This window comes from Anolis carolinensis, chromosome 5 (genome assembly GCF_035594765.1).
Source record: "Anolis carolinensis isolate JA03-04 chromosome 5, rAnoCar3.1.pri, whole genome shotgun sequence".
Classification (NCBI taxonomy): Eukaryota; Metazoa; Chordata; class Lepidosauria; order Squamata; family Dactyloidae; genus Anolis; species Anolis carolinensis.
Window position 1 is genome coordinate 194,282,677 of NC_085845.1, and position 23,292 is coordinate 194,305,968.

Here is a 23,292-nt window from a genome sequence, read left to right on the forward strand (position 1 = left end):
GATTGAAAGAGAGAGAAATTGCAAAGGCCTGCAAAACAGAGGGTCATTTAAAACTTTCTTTAGAACATATGTCGCTTTTAGATTCATTTGCATTCCAAATCCAAAAATGACCCGAGATTTGCTCTATCATACACTATTTTTTCACAGTTTTCTTTAATATGTGACTGAGTAAGATTTCTTTGGGGAGTATGAACATTAAGAAAGGGGTTAAAGCATAGCCAAACACTTTAATTCACCGATCTGAAACACAAAGATCTGTTCAAAAGCACTAGAAGAAATCGCATTGGAATATCTGCCTCCACATTTAATCAAAACAGAGTTACAACTGAATTGATGAGGGGGAATCAAATTTCTGAAAGAACTGTATGGTATGACATTTTTATTGAATTTGTTTAGTTTGGTAGTCATTGAAAACAACAGCTACAATATTGAAAAGTTTTTTCATCTGTGGATATTTATTTATTTAATGTGTTTCTTAACTTTATAGTGCTGGGTTTACTTTAATCAATAAAAATTTAATATCCCATACGGAAGTACCTTATATTTAAACAATGAGGCAATTTCAAAGATCTAACAGCAGTAGTCACTAAATTGGGAGGGGTGGGAGGAGGTGAAGAGTATAACCAAATACTAGGCTTGTGCATATGTATAGAATCACTATCCATTTCTCTTTGTTTCATTCGTAAGGTCCCCATTTTCGTTTTTGAGTGCCTTCTAAAAAGGAGAGCTTTTCCAAATGGACGTTTTTGTTCCTCCTCGAAAAATACAAAACCTTTCGACCCATTGGCCACTATCAGTAGGCTTCCCCAGGCTCTCCTTTTCCTCAGTTTTTATTTATTTATTTATTTATTTACAGTATTTATATTCCGCCCTTCTCACCCCAAAGGGGACTCAGGGTGGATCACATTATATACATATAGGGCAAACATTCAATGCCCATATACACATAGAACCAAGACAGAGATAAATGCAGAAGCAATTTAACCTTCTGAAGGGATGTTCGATTCTGGCCACAGGGGGGAGCAGCTGCTTTATCATCCACTTTGATGGTACTTCCTCATTCCAACATCGTAAATTAGTTAAATTTGCCTCCCCACTTTATAAGTGGTACCTTATTTCCTACTTGCCACCTTGGGTTCTTGCTTGCTGCTGCTGCTTCTTACTTCTCCTTCTCTTCCTTCGTCTTTCATGCAAGGAAGGAGCCTCCAGCCCCCCTCCTCTTCCTCCTTCGTGCCTCTTACCCGCTCTAATGGGACTTTGTTTTATTCCTTGTGATTTCTTGGATTATTTTCGAAGGCTTTGTTTTGTAACGATCTTTTGGAACTTTACTTTTGCTTTTAAAGAACTTTTTATCTTCTATTTTCTAATAAACTACAAAAGACTTCAACCTGTGTGCAGTCTGGTGTATTTAGCAAGGTGAAGCTAACCTGAGGTGTGACAGAACCACACATTCTCCAAAGCATTTTAAGGAGACTTCCCATTTCCAGATAAGGAAGAGTGATGATCTCCTGGAAGAGGACAGTAAAGGAGGGTTTACTTATTGTTTACTGGGGGATTAATAAAAAAAAGATTAAACTCTGCTCACAAAAGCAGGCAAGTAAACAGTAATAACTCCCGCTTTTGTTCGTTTTGAGCTAATTTTCATTCCGGGCAGAGGTGTTCCCATTTCGTGCTCCAACCTGGAACAAAAAAACAAATGTAACGAGAGAAACGAGAAACGAGAAATGAGAAATATCTGTCAGTTAAAAGTGAGAAGCTTTTAAAATGCTATTTAAAAAGAGCCACAGAAAGATCTTAGCCTGTGTGATAGAAGGAAGACTGCATTTGTGTTTGTAGGCAGTGATCAGTTGAGATATACTACTGTAAAATCATGTTTCATGTCCCTGACCTCTGAACTCTTTTGCTCAATATTTGCTTCGAGGTTGTTGATAGGGATTGAGCATCCCATATTCGGAATTCCAAAACCCCAAATACTCCAGCATTGTCCACATGGGTGGCTTGACAATGGCAGCTTTGCGTTCTCATTCTTAACTTGGAAATGTGTATGAAGTATATATGTTTAGACTTGCACATACAGTAAAGTTTCACTTATCCAAGCTAAGCGGGCCGGCAGAAGCTTGGATAAGCGAATATCTTGGATAATAAGGAGGGATTAAGGAAAAGCCTATTAAACATCAAATTAGGTTATGATTTTGCAAATTAAGCACCAAAACATCATGTTTTACAACAAATTTGACAGAAAAAGCAGTTCAATACGCAGTAATGTTATTTTGTAATTACTGTATTTACACATTTAGTAATGTTGTAATTACTGTATTTACACATTTAGCAGGGGCCCCTGGTGGCACAGTGCATTAAAGCGCTGAGCTACTGAACTTGCGGACCGAAAGGTCCCAGGTTCAAATCCCGGGAGCGAAATGAGTGCCCGTTGTTAGCCCCAGCTCCTGCCAACCTAGCAGTTCGAAAACATGCAAATGTGAGTAGATCAATAGGTACTGCTCCAGCAGGAAGGTAACGGCGCTCCATGCAGTCATGCCGGCCACATGACCTTGGAGGTGTCTATGGACAACGCCGGCTCTTCGGCTTAGAAATGGAGATGAGCACCAACCCCCAGAGTCGGTCACGACTGGACTTAACGTCAGGGGAAAACCTTTACCCTTACCTTTACCTACACATTTAGCACCAAAATATCACGATATATTGAAAACATTGACTACAAAAATGGCTTGGATAATCCAGAAACTTGGATAAGCAAGGCTTGGATAAGTGAGACTCTACTGTATATGCAAATACAAGTATTTCAAAATCCAGAAAAATCTGAAATCCAGAACATTTCTGATCCCAAGTATTTTGGGTAGGGGATACTCAATATGTACAAGTCTCTAAAAGGCCTAAAGGGTAATGCATATCATATATGTGTCTATTTTGTTCTTTGTTCTCTTTCTTCTGTAGATGTGGACTCTACCCCTCTTCCTACCATGGAGGGGGAGGTTTCCAAGCCTGCTGTTGTTGGTGCGAACATAGAAGCTAAACAGGAGACTCCACGCCGCCTTTCTGGTACACAGTGGCTGTTTTTCTGATAAATGAACTTATCCAGAGTTTCCTTCAGGAACAAGTTTCCATTCCAAAGAGAGAGCTAAGCAGACACAGCCATCTTTGAGTCATTCCTCTTTGAGAACATAAAACTAAACCAGAACAGATAGTGGTCCTTATCATGGCTTTCTTATCCCAAGCTCTCTTTAATGTTAAAGAACCCCTTTAAAATTAAGTGCATATTTATTAAAATCATGGAGAAAAGTGACCTGCTTCACTTCTTTGCATCTTCGTTTGCTTGAACCATATGCAGAGCGGGTCCTCGTTGCATACTAAAGTTCTTCCTCCTTAATTCATTGATCTTGTCTTCTGATGCTTTTGAATCAGGGTTGGAAAAGACTTGAAAGGCCATCCAGTTCAGTCCCCTGTCGTGTCTCTTCCTACCCCATTTGACATTTTATTTACCTTGAGCTCAGTCAGACCTTTAAAAAGATTTGATGAACTAATGGTGGGTCCCAAAAAAATAATTTTACTGTTGCCCATAAACAGCCTGTTCTGCTTTAGCCTTCTGGACTGAATAAGTCTGTCTGTCCTTACTAGATCTAATTACTAATTACTGACTGTTTGCTAATTTTTGCAGGAGGTTCTGCTTCACCTGGGCATCTACCCAGCCTCCCTGTGTCTCGAAATAGGCAGAAGACCAAGTGAGTAACACCAAGCTCTTTACATATCAATGTTCACATTTTGGCATCACAGTTTCATCTTATTCCTTAGGCCTTCCTTGGATCATTCGTTGGTAAAAACAAACAGTACAATAATTATTCATAATTCCAGTTGAGATGTCTTGACATGGAAAATATTGTTACAGCCTACCTGGTGGTAAACAGTGTGAGACCTATTTGAAATACTGAAGCTAATCTCTTCCTAGGGATGCAAAAAGAAATTGTCTTCCCTTCCAAGATCTTGTTGCCACCAGACAGTATCCACTGCCTGAGACACCTGTGTCTCATGTTAAGGCCAGAAAAAAATGATTTATTTATTTTAAATGTGCAATAAGATAAGTACTTGGAGTTAATGGGGTAATATTGCTTGCCATCTGCTAATACATTTGTTCATGTTCTCTGGTTTCAGCAATTCCCCCAATGAAAAAGAAGTGGAGGTAAGCTTTGGAGTATTCGGTGCTGTTCTGTTTATTTCCCCTGCAAGCAATAACAGCCCCCTTTTATTATGCCCTCACACATTTCTGTTCCTTGACTTGTGTATTTTTAAAGAAGACAAACGGTCCTAAGATTACTGAATCATCCAGATAGCAGCTCATCTTTTAAAAAATTGTGATCCCGTTGTTGTTGTTGTTTGTTTTCAAGATATTTCCATTTTATGGTTATCCTAAGATGTACCTGGAGCCCCTAGTGGCACAGTGGGTTAAACCACTGAGTTGCTGAACTTGCTGACTCAAAGGTTGGTGGTTCGAATCTGGGAAGCAGGGTGAGCTTCTGCTGTTAGTCCCAACTTCTGCCAACCTAGCAGTTCGAAAACATGCAAATGTGAGTAGATCAATAGGGACCACTCCGGCGGGAAGGTAACGGCACTCCATGCAGTCATGCTGGCCACATGGCCTTGGAGGTGTCTACGGACAACACCGGCTCTTTGGCTTAGAAATGAAGATGAGCACCAACCCCCAGAATCGGACACGATTAGACTTAATGCCAGGGGAAAACCTTTACCTTTACCTAAGATGTACCTATCACAATGTTTCATTGGCAAGATTTCTTTCCAAAGAGGCTTTTTTCCTGAAGAATTTAACTGTGAAAACGTAACTTAGTTATGTCATTGTCTAATGTTTAGTGCTGTCTTTATTATTACTTTGATGTGGATGTTGGGTATGATTTGGGATTTGGGTGGTTTTGGTTAGTTTATTCTTTGTCTAGTATTGTACAGCATTGAATGTTTGCCACAACTTTTTGTATACCGCCCTAAGTCCCCAGGATAAAACTGCATTTGCTTGTTCCAATTATAGTTCAAAATATCCATATCTATATATTGTATATATTTAAATTACCTTAGAATTGTGATTGTTGTATTCCTTTGTATTAACTAGATCAATGTTTGCCTTTGTTAGTAACCACCCTGAGTCCCCACAGGGAGATAGGGTGGGGTAAAAATAAAGTTTTATTACATTATTATTATTGCTAAATCTAGGATAAAGCTGCATTTGTTTGTCACAATTATAGATCAAAATATCTATATCTATCTATCTATCTATCTATCTATCTATCTATCTATCTATATATATATATAGTATATATTTGTATATATTTAAATTACATTAGAATTGCGATTGCTGTATTCGTTTGTATTAACTAGACCATTTTACTCATAATTTGCAATATGATAGTACAGATATCAACATAAAATATGTGACCCACACCAAGGTCCTCTAACTCAGTGATATTTATCAAGCTTCCAATACTTTTAGTAGGACTTCAAGGAATATTTCATTGCCAGTCTCTTTCAATGTAGGCACTAGGCACCTACATTTAAGAAGCACTCTGAATTGCATGGTTTCCACCTGAGGGGAGTAAACACCTGCTTTCTGGAAGCCATTCATGGAGAATGGCTTCAGATCATGAAATAGAGGCATCTGTATATTTCTTCTCTTGACCAGGCAGAATTTCTTCGGCTCTCTTTGGGGTTCAAATGTGACCTCTTTACCCTGGAGAAGAGGGTCAGGCTGGAAGAGAGATCCCGGGACCTGGCTGAAGGAAACTTGAGGAAGGAGATTGCTGGTGCCTTGAAACTGCTTGATGTAAGAATGGGAAGATGGATGTGATATATGTGATCCTTGTTCACTGTTGTCTTGATGGCACAAATGACTTGCTGTAAAAATGAAAACCTTGAGATACATTTTTGGAACTGCAAGTCAAGGGAAGAGGAGTGGGCATTCTGAATGGGTTTGTTTATTATGTCCATAGTTTGGAAGTGTTGCTTTTTAGGACTGCAATGTCCCGAATATCCCAGCCAGCATGGCCACTATTGACCATGTGAACTGGGATTCTAGCAGTTGTAGCTCAAGAGAGAACATTGTTTCCTTAAGGATACTTTCTGTTCCATTATGATTATGGATAGTGTGCTACTATGGTTTCTCTTTCTCTGGCTGTTTCCAGTCTCTGGCCTCTCTAAGTGAAGATAACCAGGTGCAAGAGACAGTTAAGAAGCTGCAGAAGAGCCTTGAACTTCTGAACCAACATGCCACTAGGATTGCCAGCAAGGCAGAAATGCTGGGAGCCATTCACCAGGTAAACTTACCCCAAGAAACATAAAAGAGAACCACTAGACTGCTGAATTTGGGTTGTGAAGGCCAGAAGACCTAATGATAGTGAAGGTAAAGACAGAAGAAAAACTGGAAAGTGAACTCTTTAATAAGTTGTAGTGCAAGAAAAACTTTTGTTTTTGTTGTTGGGAGCAGATATATCCAGACAACATGTTGAGCACCTGCAAATATTTTCTTCATTCACAAAGACATTTGACAGCTTCTGCTATATTCAAACTTACTGTCAAAGACAGAACGCCACAAGATAAAAGATAACAAAGTTTATTGGAGTTACAGAACCAAAAATGCCCGTAAAAGACAAGGGCTAGGCAAACACTGGCCTTAAAAGTAAAAAGAGACAAGAAAAACGTTCAAAAGATAAACCGGATTAAACCGGAGTTTAATCCGGGTTAAATCAAAACAGCTTGCTTCAGCCTGGGAATAAACAAACAGAAGCTGGTGAACAAAAAGTTCAAAGGAATGCAACTAATTGGCAGCAGATGCTTCTCTGCTGCCAAGAGCTATATTTGAGTAACTTAGAGGTTACTCCTCCACACAGCAGGCAATTTCCCAATACAAACACAGCAGACGAGGGCAGAAGCAGTCAGCGAAGTCCCAATCCGTTCCGAAGGTCGTAAGGCAGATGCAGACGTTTGTAGTTCACCAGTTCCAACGATAGACACAGGTAGGAGAATCCGAGGCCGTAGTCAGTCAGTCCGTAAGTCCAGAGTAAGCAGATGGCGTCCGTCAAGAAGACGACGGAAGGTCAAAGCTATTAAGATTAAGCAGAGGTTGCACAACAAAACCCCACACAATTCCTCCCGCCGTCTGAGCCCAATGTCCAGGATAACTTACGTAGTCAGCAAACGAATCACACCCGTCTTCAGGAAAACTTCCCACACAGATCCCAAGCGTTCGTCCAGATTACCTTGCCCAACGCAATTTGCTATTGCTCCCAAACCCCATTTTATGCCAGTTACAAGTCCTCATCGCTATCAGCTGTTCTCCTTAGCCCGGGCGTTTCCTCATCACTTTCCTCATCAGAACTGGAACACCTTTGACTACGCCCCACAGCATCCCCAGCTGTGGATCCCGTCCCATCCCTCCAGCTTGTCCACGGGTCTAATCCTGAAGGTCCCCAATCGCCTTCCATACTATCATTGCCAGTGGCACCCAAATCCTCCCTTACACGAGTCCATTCCATGTCATCCTCTTCCGAGCTAACCATCTCTTCCTCCATTCTCTCAGTAAACCCCTCAAAAGAATCCTCGTCAGATGGTTCTGCAAAGATATCTCGCAGCCGCTTCCTTTCTCGCTCCTCGAGAGTATCTGACTCTCGAGGAGTCTTACGCCCACGTCTCCCAGTAGTAGAGCCATGAGGCTCAACCATAACACTATCCCCTCTCACAAAGGCCTCCTCCTCCGAAGGCGGAGAGACGGCAGTGATGTCCTCAGCTACAGCAGCACGACGACTGGAGGTATCTAACTTTAACAGAGAACGATGGAAAACTGGATGGATTTTAAAAGTAGAAGGTAAACGCAAACGAAATGCTACGGAAGAAATTTTTTTAACAATAGGAAAGGGTCCCAAATACCGTGGCGCAAACTTTCCCCCAGCCTGTTTAATGTACTTAGAAGATAACCACACTAAATCCCCTTCTTCCAACTCTTCCCCTGCCTGCCTATGACGGTCGGCCTGAGTCTTTTGCGTTGCCTTGGCTTCCAATAGTAAACGACGGGCAACATCATGCAACGCAGCCATTTCAGAGGAACGGTACACCGGGTCAGAGGAAACCACATTGGTTGACGGCGCCACACCTCCCCGCAGATGAAAACCATAAGTCAGTTCAAATGGAGTATGCTGACTAGACGTGTGCACAGCGTTGTTATAGGCGAACTCAGCCACCGGTAGCCATTTTACCCAAGCAGTGGGTTGATCTAAACAAAAACAACGTAAATATTGCTCCAACAACCCATTAACCCTTTCCGATTGACCATCCGTTTGTGGATGAAACGCTGAGGAGACGTTCAATTTAGTACCTAAACACTCATGGAAGTGTCTCCAAAAGCGTGACACAAATTGTGGAGCCCTATCAGAAATAATCACCTCAGGAGCTCCGTGCAAACGATAAATGTGTTTGGTAAACAATAAAGCCAATGTAGGGGCCGCCGGAATGGTCGAACAAGGAATAAAATGAGCCAATTTAGAAAATAAATCCACCACCACCCAAATACATGTGTAACCCCCAGACTTAGGCAAATCAGAAATGAAATCCATGGAAATAATTTGCCATGGTCTCTCAGGAACAGGCAAAGACGACAACAACCCTCTAGGGCGCCCAACAGGCGTCTTACTCTGCTGGCAAACAGCGCAGCTATCACAAAAGCGAAGAATGTCTTGCCGCATCTTGGGCCACCAGTAGTTCCTGGTGATGAGCTGCACGGTCTTAAATCTGCCAAAATGCCCAGCCATGGGTTCGTCATGGTGGGCTCTAATAACCTCCAACCTGAGTGCCCCCACCGGTACATAGACCTGTCCCCTGCGTACCAATACTCCATTCTGATCTTGCAAGTGAGGCAGTATTGTACGATTCCCTGCTGACAACAGCATGAGTTGCTCTTGAGTCCAAACATCTTCTTTCTGAGACTCTATGATTTGATCATGTAACCCGATCTCATTTTCCACAACACATAAAGAGGCAGTAGGCAAAATGGTCTGGCACACTACCTGCTCATTAGTCTTAAACTCAGGCTTGCGGGACAATGCATCGGCCCGCAAGTTTGCCTTCCCTTCCACGAATTGAACTTTGAAATTAAACCTGGAGAAAAACAAAGCCCATCGGATTTGACGTTGGTTTAACTTCTTGGACGTTTGCAAATGTTCCAAATTCTTGTGATCAGACCTGACCACGATTTGGTGCCGCGCCCCCTCTAGCCAGTGCCGCCACACCTCAAACGCCACCTTGATCGCCAATAATTCTTTCTCCCATATGGTATAGTTTTGCTCAAATGGTGTTAGTTGCCGAGAGTAAAATCCACAGGGACGCAAAGTCCCTGATGAATCTCTTTGAGACAATACAGCCCCCAACGCGTAGCTAGAAGCGTCTGCTTCTACTACGAACGGTTTGTCCACATCTGGATGTATTAGTATGTTGTCTGCCTGAAAGCTAGACTTTAATTGTAAAAACGCATCGTGAGCTTCCCGCCCCCACACAAATGGCTGTTTCTTACGCAGGAGCTGCGTTAAAGGTACCGTGAGTTTGGCAAAGTTTGGGATAAACTCCCGGTAGTAATTAGCGAATCCTAAAAACCTCTGAACATCTTTCTTAGTCTTAAGCTCTTGCCATGAGTTGACTGCGTCAACTTTATGTGGATCCATTTTGAGTTCCCTTCCTGAAACTACATGACCTAGGAACTCAACTTCAGGTACATGAAAAACGCATTTAGAAGCCTTAGCGAAAAGCCCATTAGCCCGCAGACGATGTAGTACCTGCTTAACATGCTGACGATGTTCTCTTTCATCCTTAGAAAAAATTAAGATATCATCCAAATAAATCACCACAAATTGGTCAATTAAGTCTCTAAATACATCGTTTATGAACCTCTGGAAGACCGCAGGCGCATTGCAAAGTCCGAAAGGCATTACACAGAACTCGTGGCATCCGAAACACATGTTAAATGCAGTCTTCCATTCATCACCTTCCCGTATTCTAATCAAGTTATACGCCCCCTGCAGGTCAAGCTTGGTAAAGACCTTAGCCCCTTGCACCCTCGATAGTAATTCCGAGATTAAAGGTAGCGGGTGCCTATCCCAAATGGTGTGTTTGTTAAGGACCCGGTAATCACAAACCAACCTGAGGTCCCCTGTCTTTTTGGCAACAAAGAACACAGGAGCAGCAGTTGGAGAGCTAGATGGGCGAATAAACCCCTTAGCTAAGTTCTCATCGAGGAACTCTCTTAAAGCTTGCCTTTCTGGTACTGTCAAGGCGTACAACCTTCCTGCTGGCAATTTTGCACCTTCCGCTAGTCTAATGGCGCAATCGTATGGTCTATGCGGCGGTAGCTTATCCGCTTCCTTCTTACAGAATACGTCTGAGAATTCCCCATACTCAGCAGGCACTCCCTCCATATCAGGCTGAGTAGGGTTTAGAGTAAAACATTCCTGCCTTCTAAAAGTTATCTTACGCGTCACCCAGTCCACTTGTGGATTTACTAAAGCTAGCCAATCCATTCCCAGGATCACATCGTATCTGGGTAAGCTCGTAATATCCCAAACAAACGTTCCCGTTACTCCCTGTACTTCCCACATTATTTCTGAGGTCTCATGGTTAACCACCCCAGTCTCCAATAGTCTCCCATCCGCTCCTTCCACCCATACGTCGCATGCTTTACGCACTACAGGAATGCCATGCTTCTTAGCAAATTCAATATCCACATATGAGACCGTAGCCCCTGAGTCCAGCAGTGCCAAAGTAGAAACAAGTTCTTTTCCCCCAACAGATAACGAAATGGGTACAAAGACATGTTTCTTCCCCTCAGTTGACTGCTTTAAAAGCCCTAATGCGTTGGACTCACGTCGCACTAGGGCTGGCCTTTTCCCGAAAGCTGGGAAGGTTTTACATTACAATTTCTGGCGAAATGCCCAGCATTTCCACAATACAAACACAACCCCAGTTGTCTCCTACGGTTCTTTTCTGCTATAGACAGTTTTTTAAACACCCCGAGTTCCATAGGCTCGTCCCCCTTTACCACAGGTGCCTTAGATTCAAACATAGGTGGCGCACACATTGCTCTAGATTGTTTACGGGACTCAAACCTGGCGTCCAAACGCAACACTTTAGATATTAAGGCATCCCAATTTTCTGCCGGCTCCAAGCGTGCCAATTCGTCCTGGAGGTAATCATTTAAACCAGCAGTAAACAAAAGCATAAATGCATTTTCCCCCCAGTCTAACTGATGACGGTACAAATTAAACTTATTTAAATAATCCAAAACAGTCCCCTTTCCCTGTTTCAACCGATACAGAGCCCAACTAGCATTCTCCGTACGGAGGGGATCCCCAAAAGTGTCAGTTAGTAGTTTTTTGAAATCACTCAAATTGTCCTTGACTGGGTCATTTCCCAAAATCAAATTAGTGGCCCATTGTCCTGCAGGACCAGTCAACAAACTCAAAATAAATGCCACCTTGCTAGTGTCCGTAGGAAAAGCTTGTGCACTAAGCTGGGAAAAATAAAGTTCAATTTGTGCCAAAAAAGTTGGCAGTTTGCTCCTAGACCCATCAAAGCGTTCGGGAGTCATAACATGTCCTTTAGCTGGCTGTGCTGCTTGCGCAGCGTAAAAAGCAGCCTGTAATTGATCAAAACGAGCCTTTAACTCCTCCATCGTCTTCTTGACGTAATTAACTTCTACGGAAAAACTTTTTTAAGGCGTTGGGCAATCTGTCAAAGACAGAACGCCACAAGATAAAAGATAACAAAGTTTATTGGAGTTACAGAACCAAAAATGCCCGTAAAAGACAAGGGCTAGGCAAACACTGGCCTTAAAAGTAAAAAGAGACAAGAAAAACGTTCAAAAGATAAACCGGATTAAACCAGAGTTTAATCCGGGTTAAATCAAAACAGCTTGCTTCAGCCTGGGAATAAACAAACAGAAGCTGGTGAACAAAAAGTTCAAAGGAATGCAACTAATTGGCAGCAGATGCTTCTCTGCTGCCAAGAGCTATGTTTGAGTAACTTAGAGGTTACTCCTCCACACAGCAGGCAATTTCCCAATACAAACACAGCAGACGAGGGCAGAAGCAGTCAGCGAAGTCCCAATCCGTTCCGAAGGTCGTAAGGCAGATGCAGACGCTTGTAGTTCACCAGTTCCAACGATAGACACAGGTAGGAGAATCCGAGGCCGTAGTCAGTCAGTCCGTAAGTCCAGAGTAAGCAGATGGCGTCCGTCAAGAAGACGACGGAAGGTCAAAGCTATTAAGATTAAGCAGAGGTTGCACAACAAAACCCCACACAATTCCTCCCGCCGTCTGAGCCCAATGTCCAGGATAACTTACGTAGTCAGCAAACGAATCACACCCGTCTTCAGGAAAACTTCCCACACAGATCCCAAGCGTTCGTCCAGATTACCTTGCCCAACGCAATTTGCTATTGCTCCCAAACCCCATTTTATGCCAGTTACAAGTCCTCATCGCTATCAGCTGTTCTCCTTAGCCCGGGCGTTTCCTCATCACTTTCCTCATCAGAACTGGAACACCTTTGACTACGCCCCACAGCATCCCCAGCTGTGGATCCCGTCCCATCCCTCCAGCTTGTCCACGGGTCTAATCCTGAAGGTCCCCAATCGCCTTCCATACTATCATTGCCAGTGGCACCCAAATCCTCCCTTACACGAGTCCATTCCATGTCATCCTCTTCCGAGCTAACCATCTCTTCCTCCATTCTCTCAGTAAACCCCTCAAAAGAATCCTCGTCAGATGGTTCTGCAAAGATATATCGCAGCCACTTCCTTTCTCGCTCCTCGAGAGTATCTGACTCTCGAGGAGTCTTACGCCCACGTCTCCCAGTAGTAGAGCCATGAGGCTCAACCGTAACACTTACTATCAACTAACTTCTGTTTTGTTGCTTTCTACAAGACATTACCACATTTAGTTAAATCATAATTACAGTAGAGTCTCACTTATCCAAGCTAAATGGGCCGGCAGAAGCTTGGATAAGCGAATATCTTGGATAATAAGGAGGGATTAAGGAAAAGCCTATTAAACTTCAAATTAGGTTATGATTTTACAAATTACGAACCAAAACATCATGTTATACATCAAATTTGACAGAAAAGGTAGTTCAGTACACAGGAATGTTATGTTGTAATTACTGTATTTATGAATTTAGCACCAAAATATCACGATATATTGAAAACATTGACTACAAAAATGGCTTGGATAATCCAGAACCTTGGATAAGCGAGTGTTGGATAAGTGAGACTCTACTGTATTAGGTTCATGAATATTTTCATGCGATTGGATGCAGCCAAGAAGTGGCATGACAGCTGTCTCTAAATATCTAGTGTAGTGATGTTATGTAGAAGATATAGCTAGTTTGTTTTCTGCAGTCCTATGTTACAAGAAAAGAGATTCTACCTAGACATTAAGAAGAGCTTTTTGCTGTAAGAGTTATTTGACAATGAAATGGATAGTGAGGAAGTCTTTTCCTTTGGAGAGCAATAGTGGTGGGATGGGCATTTTTCAGGTTTGCATTAGTTGTATATTTCTGCTTAACAGACTAGGTGTCCCTTGAGGCCCCTTCCAACTCAAAACTTCTACAATTCTATTGAGTTTTCATTGTTTTGTAAAAACTTACCTGCAAATGGGAGCCCCTGATAGCGCAGCGGGTTAAACCGCAGAGATGCTGAACTTGCTGACCAGAAGGTCGGTGGTTCGAATCTGGAGAGCGGAGTGAGCTCCTGCTATTAGCCCCAGCTTCTGCCAACCTAGCAGTTTGAAAATATGCAAATGTGAATAGCTCAATGGGTACCGCTTCTGCGGGAAGGTAATTGCGCTCCATGCAGTCATGCTGGCCACATGACCTAGGGGGTGTCTATGGACAACGCCGGCTCTTCGGCTTAGAAATTGAGATGAGCACCAGCCCCCAGAGTCGGACACGACTAGGCTTAATGTCAGGGGAAACCTTTATCTTTACCTACCTGCAAGTAGTCAACATGAGTATAACGTACCTGCTACTGTTGAAGTCCCACACTTTCAAAACAGTTCCAGGATTCTTGTTCTCCTTCTAAAGTCCCTTGTTGTTGTTGCTGTGTACTGCCAAATATTGCTTACCCTAGTTGCCATCCATAATGTGCAGTTTATAATGTGTCTGTTTCCATATACTAGGTGCTGTCAGTCCCAGTGACTTGCTGTTTCTCTCACATGCTAAAATTATCACTATTATGGGAAGATGCTTGGTGATGGCACCTTAAGCTTTGGCATTAACATGTCTGTATCGAAATTAGTAGTGTTCCAGGCCCTAATTTGGAGTTGCATTAAAAGGATGACCTGTGAATTTAAGGTCCCTTTTGTACCTCTCCATTGTACTCCAGAGCAGTCCTGTTGTCAAAACCTGTGTGTTATAGCTAGTGAGTGGAAGGAACTCTTCAGATAATTACTGATCCAGCTTGTTGGGTTATCCTAGGAGTTATAAAATGCAACGTTTCCAGCCTTGGCCTGTATTGGACAGAACAGAGGCTTCAGTTTTCATTCTCTGTTGTTTAAGAAGTAGCAGGGACCTTACATGAGTTCTTGGTTTGGATGTCCTTACACCATCACATTCCTTGGTCTTAAAAGTGTATTCCAGTGTTAAAAGAACCAAGCGAATCTCTCATCATCCTTCAGCTAGCATGAAGATAGGAGCATTATTCTGATTAAAATTATCTCTCTTTACTTTTTCCTCATCAATCTTAATTTTTCTCCTTCAGCTTGGTACTTCCTTAAGCCTTCTTCAACATCTTGTACATCAAGTATCTTGCATATTGAAACCCATCTAATAAAACTTAGTGTCCTTCCAGTCCTGGGAGGTTCAAATCCAATTCTGCATGACATAAGTGTCTAATTTCATTCCTGGGATTGTCTACACAGATTAAAGAAATCATACTCAACTCGTAGAGCCTGGCCAACAACCTCTGTGATGTTCACGCTTTGTCTTGGTTTTCAAAATTTATAGCTCTCATAATGGCTCTGGAACCAAACTTTCTGTACGCTTCCAAACTTGTGTAAGAACTAGATGGCACTGTATGTCATGAAATACAAAGGTTTGTTGTCTGGTCCTTCTCTTGAGGAAATAATAATGGACTCACCCACCAGCTAGTCGTTTGCCCATTCCTAACATTTCTCCTTCAGGAGAGCCGACTCAGTAAAGCAGTCGAAGTCATGATCCAGCATTTGGAAAACTTGAAACGTACATACGCGAGGGAGCATGCAGAGCTGGAGGAGCTGAAGGGGTTGCTGCTGCAGAATGAGAAATCCTTTGGCTCTCTTGGTGATCGAGGTAATTGCTGAGAAGATGGTGACTGATCCCTTCCAGCTATGATCCTTTTCTACAATGTTGGGATAGTAGCCTAATTCTCATCAGCTGCCACGAATCTTTCTTGAACTATCTCTGATAGAGTGGTGCTGGAAAATTCCCATTTTGAACTATATGTTCCCATCCAAAGCTTTGGCCAGCACCATACTTGCTGCCTCTTGATATTTCAGGGCACTAAGAAGAGATCATAGAGAGACAGGATAGTGTAGTGGTTGATCTGATGGAGACCAAAAGGCTCAGACATGGAAATCCACTGGGTGCCTTTGGGCAAGCCACACACTTTCTATCTCAAAAGCAATAGCAAACCACTTCTGAGCTTGCTAAGTAATTTGTTTGGCTTAGGGTTGCCGTGTTGGAACTACTTGAGGTCACACAACAGCTGAAAGGGATCGTGCAAGTAGATAAAGTTTAGAGACTTTCTCAATCCTCCTTTCCCAATGGCAGGAGACTGGCTTAAGTACTGGGGTCCTGTTGCTGTGCTTGACTACAGAGCCATATTTGTGCCTGAATAAAAAGCCAAAGTGAAAAGCCAAATTTTTACTTTGGACTGCAACCCCTCAGAGTCCTTAAGGCAGTAGGGCCAGTGGGAGTTGTAGTCCGAATTTTTCCACTCTTGGTGATGCTTGTAATCAATCTCCTGGCACCGGGAAAGAAGGATTGAGAGTATCTCCCATGATGTGAAGAGAAGTGCCTTTCCTTCCCTAATGGTTGTTGTTATTAATGTTGAAGGCTTTCATGTCCAGAATCACTGGGTTGCTGTGAGTTTTTCGGGCTGTATGGCCATGTTTCAGCAGCATTCTCTCCTGATGTTTTGCCTGCATCTATGGCTGGCATCTTCAGAGGTCCTGAACAGCCCAAAAAACTCAAAGTCATTTCCAACTTATGGCAACTCTTAAGTGACCCTATTATGGGGTTTTTTGAGGCTAAGTGACACCCAGTGAGTTTGCATGGGTGAACAGGAATTCAAACCTATTTTTCAGAGTTGTAGAGCCATTCCCAAACCAAGGAGCACCATTATGGCTCCTTCCCTGTCCTGTTGTCTCTGTTGAAGCAAGTTGCAACTTCCAGTCCTATTGGCTCTTCTACATGGAAAAGAAAGGAAAAAGATACCATCTTGGGCTTTGAAATTAAATTTGTTGGTTTGTCCCTTCCAAGCAGTCACTCTATCCCCTGAAAAAATAAGAGCAGACAATAAAAACCATCATATCCCATGTGCATCCTAGAATCTTGTTTAATTATATAGGGCAGGGGTCCCCAAACTTTTTAAACTGGGGGCCAGTTCATGATCCTTCGGACCGTTGGAGGGCCGGACTATAGTTGGCCACTGAGCAATAATAATAATAACAACAACAATAAAAAAGAGTTGAAAGAGACCCTTTGGGCCATTGAGTCCATTCCCCTTCTGTCTTTGTGCACCGAAAGCACAAGCAAAGCACCCCTGACAGATGGCCACCCAGCCTCAATGTCAATAATAATAATAATAATAATAATAATAATAATAATAATAATAATAATAATAATAATAAAGAGGGTTGGAAGAGATCCCTTGGGCCATTGAGTCCAACCCCCTTCTGCCTTTGTGCACCAAAAGCACAAGCAAAGCACCCCTGACAGATGGCCACCCAGCCTCAATGTTAATAATAATAATAATAATAATAATAATAATAATAATAATAATAATAAAGAGGGTTGGAAGAGATCCCTTGGGCCATTGAGTCCAACCCCCTTCTGTCTTTGTGCACCGAAAGCACAAGCAAAGCACCCCTGACAGATGGCCACCCAGCCTCAATGTCAATAATAATAATAATAATAATAATAATAATAATAATAATAATAAAGAGGGTTGGAAGAGATCCCTTGGGCCATTGAGTCCAACCCCCTTCTGCCTTTGTGCACCAAAAGCACAAGCAAAGCACCCCTGACAGATGGCCACCCAGCCTCAATGTCAATAATAATAATAATAATAATAATAATAATAATAATAATAATAATAATAATAATAATAATAAAGAGGGTTGGAAGAGATCCCTTGGGCCATTGAGTCCAACCCCCTTCTGTCTTTGTGCACCGAAAGCACAAGCAAAGCACCCCTGACAGATGGCCACCCAGCCTCAATGTCAATAATAATAATAATAATAATAATAATAATAATAATAATAATAATAATAATAATAAAGAGGGTTGGAAGAGATCCCTTGGGTCATTTAGCCCAACCCTCTTCTGCCCTTGTGCCGTGGGGGCCGGATAGATGGCTTCGATGGGCCGCATCCGGCCCCCGGGCCTTAGTTTGGGGACCCCTGATATAGGGGTTAAAAACAGTTCCCTCTGCTGTGCTGTAGATTCACATTTTTCTCCCATTGCTGTTACAGATGAATCTTCCATTAGAAAGCTCTCTGGTTCTCTAAAGGTACAAATGCAGTTTTAAGCCTTTTGCTTTCTGCATGCATTGCCAATTCGTAATGTGCTTTTCTTCCTTGCTGTGCTGTGCATGCGCGTTCTATGATTATGATCTATGAAGCCTCATACTTTGCATGTCCCTCTCCCTGCAATGCTGGGCATGTAATTAATTCAGATGCTAAAGACCCAAGAGATGGGACTGAAAACAGGCATTTGACTTCCTTAAAGTGTCTGTTGAGATAACAAGGCTGTGTGGTGAAATCTCTTTGCTAACTCTTTGCTAACTGCCCAGCTGGTGCTTTTTGCAGAATTCATCATCCATATCATGTGTTCTCTGAGTGGTGGCCCTTAAATGTCTCTGATTCTATATCATAACCAAAGAAAAGGAGATCAGAATTTGCAGTGATTAAAAACAGTAGAGCATCAGGATCTGTTCCCTGGGCAACGTCTCTGTAGACGGCCAATTCTCTCACCAGAAGCAATTTGCACTATGTTCTCAAGTTGCTAATGAAACGATAAAAGACCTCTTTATTGACTAGATACTAATATTGGAATACAGTAATGAAAAGCAAATTAAGACAAATTAAAGCAAACTTAATGTAACAATTTTACTGTATTGCACGTGTATTTTATTTTTTATTTAAAATATTGTTTTTCACTTCTTTGTCATTTGCTTGAGAGTTCTGGTTGCTTGATTACCAGTTCACTGAGAGTCTAGTGTATCTTGTTTCAAAGGTGAATTACCCTTCTGGGAAGCTTCTGGAAATAGAATTCCCCTTTAAGACAATGTCTGTGCTCAATATTTGGCTTATTTTAAGATCAAAAAAAGTAGGGAGTGATTGTTGTGCTTTTCCAGATGAATGTCCCAAAAGCAAGAGTTCTCACAAACAGAAATCCTCCTGACTCATATCTATTCATGCCACTTCCAAGATCCAAACTGATTTTTGCCCTTGAGAAAAGCTGAGGAACACAGTATGAATGGCTAAAATAAAACTACATAGCCCCTTGGACTTTTTTTAAATCCTCTGGATGGGAATACAATGTTGCTGGTAGTGCTGGTAATTGCCATTGAATAACTGGAAACAGCAGAAATTGTTTTTACAACTGAAATCCAGCATGACTTGGTTATTTATTTATTTATTTATTTAAGCAGTTTTCTCATTGTTGAGGTATAGAATATAATACTGTGTTCAAGAACAAGAAGTATACAGCATTTTGGTTTTCTGAGAAGTCATTTTTACCATTAGTCCTCACGGTTCAAGAGAAAGTTGAGTGGCATGAATGATGGTTGCAATCTAGGTAAAGACAGGTTGTAAAGATTTTGCTGGGGAATTGAAATATTTGTTGGGAGAAAAGGTGCGGACATTGTGACTCATCCTTTCTGGAAAGATCAGCAAATGAAGCCCAAGCCAGTGCTTATGCAATTGCTGACAATCGAGATGTGAAGTTGCTCTGTGCTTTGATTATCCCTTCTTTCTGTCCTGCTTACTCATCTGACACCCAGTTTCTCATTCAAAGACTTCCTGGGCAAAATTATTGAAATTTCATGCCTTTAATTACAAGTCTCAGAACAATTTGGCTTTTAAAGTGCAAGATTTGGAGATGTCTATCTCGTATGCAACTGAAATCAAATGGTGGCTTTAAGGAAAAATATATTGAATCCTTCAAAGATGACTCTGTGCAACTGGGAAGGATCTCAACATACTTTTTGAGCAGTCCTTTTATGAAATTGGGTGGAAGAGATGCTTTCTGAACTGGCATTTATGTATGCAGATATATATGCTGTTGCTTTTATATATAGAGGAGTAATTCTTTTCCAGCTGAATAACCTTTTCTTTGATTGTAATTTTGCTTGTATTTTGATACTAGAGTGTAGGATATTGTTTAACTCCAGTGGGATTCTGTGAGTTGTCGTCCCCAAAAATGATCCACTACCCACAAGTTCTGGTTCATATCCATAGAAAATCAAATTAGCAACAATTGCTGAAAAGGACAACTGTAGGTCCTTCTGGTCCTTCTACTTTATAGAAGGGCCAAAGCAATTCAAAGTGACCATCTGGCCATTTTAGAAAAATGGGATTCTCCACTCCATGGAGGGCCAGACATGGTGGGAAGTTGTGTGCATGTGGCCAATTGACCACCCACAATTATCTATTTATGGTTGCCCATTTCATTGATATCTGAAGGCCAGAAGTTATTTATAATTTTAATGTCTAATTTTACTTACCTGTGTCAGTGTAACCATCACAGTTCTCTGAGTCTCCCAACTTTTGACACACAACATTGACATTTATGATGGAAGTACAGAGAACATGTATATAATGAAGATGATGATGATGTTATGTAGGTATGCGCTACAGGTTGAGCATCCTTTATCTGGAATTCTGAAATCAGAAAAACCCTAAAATCTAAAATTGTCCGCAAGTAGCTGAGACTCTTGTTTTCTGATACTTCAGTGTACACAAACTTGGTTTCATGCACAAAATTATTTTAAAATATTGTATGCAATTACCTTCAGGCTTTATGTATAAGGTGTAAATGGAATATGATTGAATTTTGTGTTTAGAATTGGGTCTCATCTCCAAGATATCTCACTATGTATATCCAGTCTGAAATATGGAACACTTCTGGTCCCAAACATTTCGGATAAGAACACTCAACTTGTACTACTATATTTTTTTCCTCTTGGAGAAATGTCAATTGCTAATGCACTGTGCATTAGAAAAATAAATGAGTGTCATGTTCAGATTTGGGTTGTAACTCCAAGACATCTAATGCAAATACAGATCTTCCTAAATCTGAAATCCAAAACACTTCTGGTGCCAAGTATTTTGGATCATGAATGCTTGACCTGTATTAGCTGTGGAGAAGAGACTGGATACATGATTTACATGATGTCTACTTTGAAACTGAAGTGGATTTCTATTGGCACCTCCTGCTCCACAGAGAGCATTGGCCTGTTTTATACAAACCTGCGATTATGTACATCTGATGAGTTATGTAAGGTCCTCTTGGAAAGTTTTTTAGAAGTTGGACTCTATGCAACACCTTTACTGTAGAGACTGCTGGACTCATGAGCTGTAATCCAATGCATAACCCACCAAGTAAGTATCTCTTATTTTGTGTAGCCATCATCCCTACGCAGAGTTAGCATTGCAACCTTGCCTGGGAATACTGGGAAGGCTATCACTCTTTTCTCACTGGTAGGTAGACACTTTCCAGTACTGGGAGTTTATTGCCCTAAATGTATTGAGTAAATCCACACTAATCTCTTCTGTCCCTCACTTCTTCCAAGGGTCAGCTAAATGAAGCCGATGGAAGTGAGAGGAATGACAAGTTCAACAGACGCTCAAGTTGGTAAGACCAATGGGTTTGTCTATGCACATTTGTGTGAGAGTGTGCAAGCAAGGAAGGAATGGATTGTTGGCTGATGTCATTGGTGTTATGGCTGATGGGTATCTGCACACAAAGCCTCTTTTGGTAGTCCAAACACTGGATCACCTTGATTCTTATTGCTAAGATGTATGCTATGGAGCAGATCAGTAATTAACTCTCCTAAAAGATTTAGCTTGGCCCTACCTGATGAGCCAAAATCCAGTTCCAAAAATATGTGAGGGGGTAATCTGCTCCGCAACAGTACAGCAAATAAATTTCTCTCAACAGGGGCTTAGTAGGAGCAAAACAAGGCGAGAAGCGGCCTTCACTACAGCGCTATGTGAGTTCGCATTCCTGGACAGAGTCAGAGGAAGAACAACTTGAACCAGAGTAAGTCTCTCTGTCCCTACAAGATTTATCTATGTACAAGCCAGCACCAGCTTATACATTATAATGCTCAAGTATTGCTCCAAAGGGATACTCCTGCCCAAGAGTTCACAACTGCTTTTGATTACCGAAAGTATGGTTTGTGCTAACCATGATTTGTTGCTTAAGCCAGAAATTGCAAGGCAGAGAACTGAATATAGACTGTAGTTTGTGTCTCTGGATTCTTTTTCTCTTTTTTGGGCATTTTTATTAGATCCTTTTCAGGATGGACAGCTGGAGAAATAAGTGAGGGGCATATCATGATTTTGAGTGCAGCTGTCATAAGAACCCGTGGTTTGTAGCTAGATAACAAATCATGGTTTGCTAGCAGAGTTAGATAAGCCAGATCGCAACACACCATACAGTGTCTTGTTGTGCCATATGAAGATGGTCTCTCTTTCTACCAGCAGGCCTTTGGGTAATGATTGCTGGTAAACAATAGGTATATGGCCATTGTTCTTGAAAGATATTCTGACTGTGACCTTTCCACAGGGCTCTGGCTGATCACAATGGGAAACAAGATACTGAATAAGACAGATCTTTGATCTACTCTTACATTCATAGCCACTTGGGGTTGATACGAGTAATTGAACAACTGGATTATGTTACCGTACCCTTGACATGGGATGAAAATTCAAGTGCAGCCTTCCACATTCTGTTTTATCTCTGCCTCTAGTGTTTAGAGGTGCTGTACATCTTCTCTGTTCTCCCCAAGATACTTTAAATCTGTTAAAGGTAATTTTGGCTCACACTAGGCATGCAAGAAATAAAATAATAGCATTGACACTGTTCATAATAGTCCTTGCTGTTATTTGTAGTCAGCTTTTGTGATTTTAATGGTAATTTAATTGTATGATTCTAACTAAAAAATGCTAATCAGAAATAAAAACTTTACAATCGGCAAGTGAGCTGAAACTAAAATAGGTAAGCATAAAAGACTGTTCCACATCATATGAACACATGAAAAGGCAGGTGTGTCGTGGCACACCAAGCAAACTTCTTGGCAAAACATTGGTATATAGCCATTTATTCAAACTCATTATTTTTTTGCAGAAATACCTCTTTGGAACCAGAAGTTCTGGAGCTACAAGGAAGCAAGGCACGGAAACTGAGTGAGAAGGAAAACAAGCCGCCCAAATGGAGGCTACAATCACTGTAAGTGGTGAAACAAAACAGTGCATACTTTCATTCTAGGAGAATAGCTACATTTTTGATCTAAAGGCTCTTTGAGACTATGCAGTTATAGTGCTATGATCCCAATTTAACTGCTATGAAATCCTTGGATTTGCAGTTTACGGAGGGGGAGTTTTAGGGCTTCACTGGACTACAAACCCAACAGCAGTTAAAATGGAATTATAATATTGTAACTGTTTAGTGTGAAAGGACCGCAACAGAAGTGAATCAGACCTGTCTGCAACAAATCCAGTTTATGTATTCTTGTCAGCAATGGCAAAAATCTGTTGGAATGAGAGAAGTCAATGAGTCACAATTTTGTAGAAAGGTCAAGGGTCCTTTAAAGGAACCAACTGAGGCCGAGAACAGCATGAGCTAAGTGTTCCCTTTCAGAGCCCCATTTTCATAAATTAACATGAAGGTTGCTACTAAATAATATTATCTTAACCTATGGGATTAGGACATATGTAGAAAGCTGTTCTTCTTAGTTTTGTTTATCTCCCATGGTAC

General features: G+C 41.5%; 1 protein-coding gene across 10 annotated transcripts in view; it reads left to right on the forward strand.

Moving 5' to 3' along the window:
* Positions 1 to 23,292, forward strand: part of irag2 (inositol 1,4,5-triphosphate receptor associated 2) — a 63,610-nt gene that overhangs the window by 38,630 nt on the left and 1,688 nt on the right. For 8 of the 10 annotated variants that reach the window (XM_062983229.1, XM_062983226.1, XM_062983230.1 and 5 more), the window contains 11 exons: positions 2,953 to 3,057; positions 3,674 to 3,737; positions 4,165 to 4,192; positions 5,699 to 5,839; positions 6,198 to 6,329; positions 15,228 to 15,375; positions 17,781 to 17,818; positions 20,937 to 21,011; positions 21,104 to 21,165; positions 21,472 to 21,573; positions 22,663 to 22,764. In XM_062983229.1, coding sequence (XP_062839299.1) covers positions 2,953 to 3,057; positions 3,674 to 3,737; positions 4,165 to 4,192; positions 5,699 to 5,839; positions 6,198 to 6,329; positions 15,228 to 15,375; positions 17,781 to 17,818; positions 20,937 to 21,011; positions 21,104 to 21,165; positions 21,472 to 21,573; positions 22,663 to 22,764 — 997 coding nt within the window. The remainder of the gene's footprint in view (positions 1 to 2,952; positions 3,058 to 3,673; positions 3,738 to 4,164; positions 4,193 to 5,698; positions 5,840 to 6,197; positions 6,330 to 15,227; positions 15,376 to 17,780; positions 17,819 to 20,936; positions 21,012 to 21,103; positions 21,166 to 21,471; positions 21,574 to 22,662; positions 22,765 to 23,292) is intronic. The other 2 variants (XM_062983234.1, XM_062983235.1) reach the window with 2 other exon arrangements.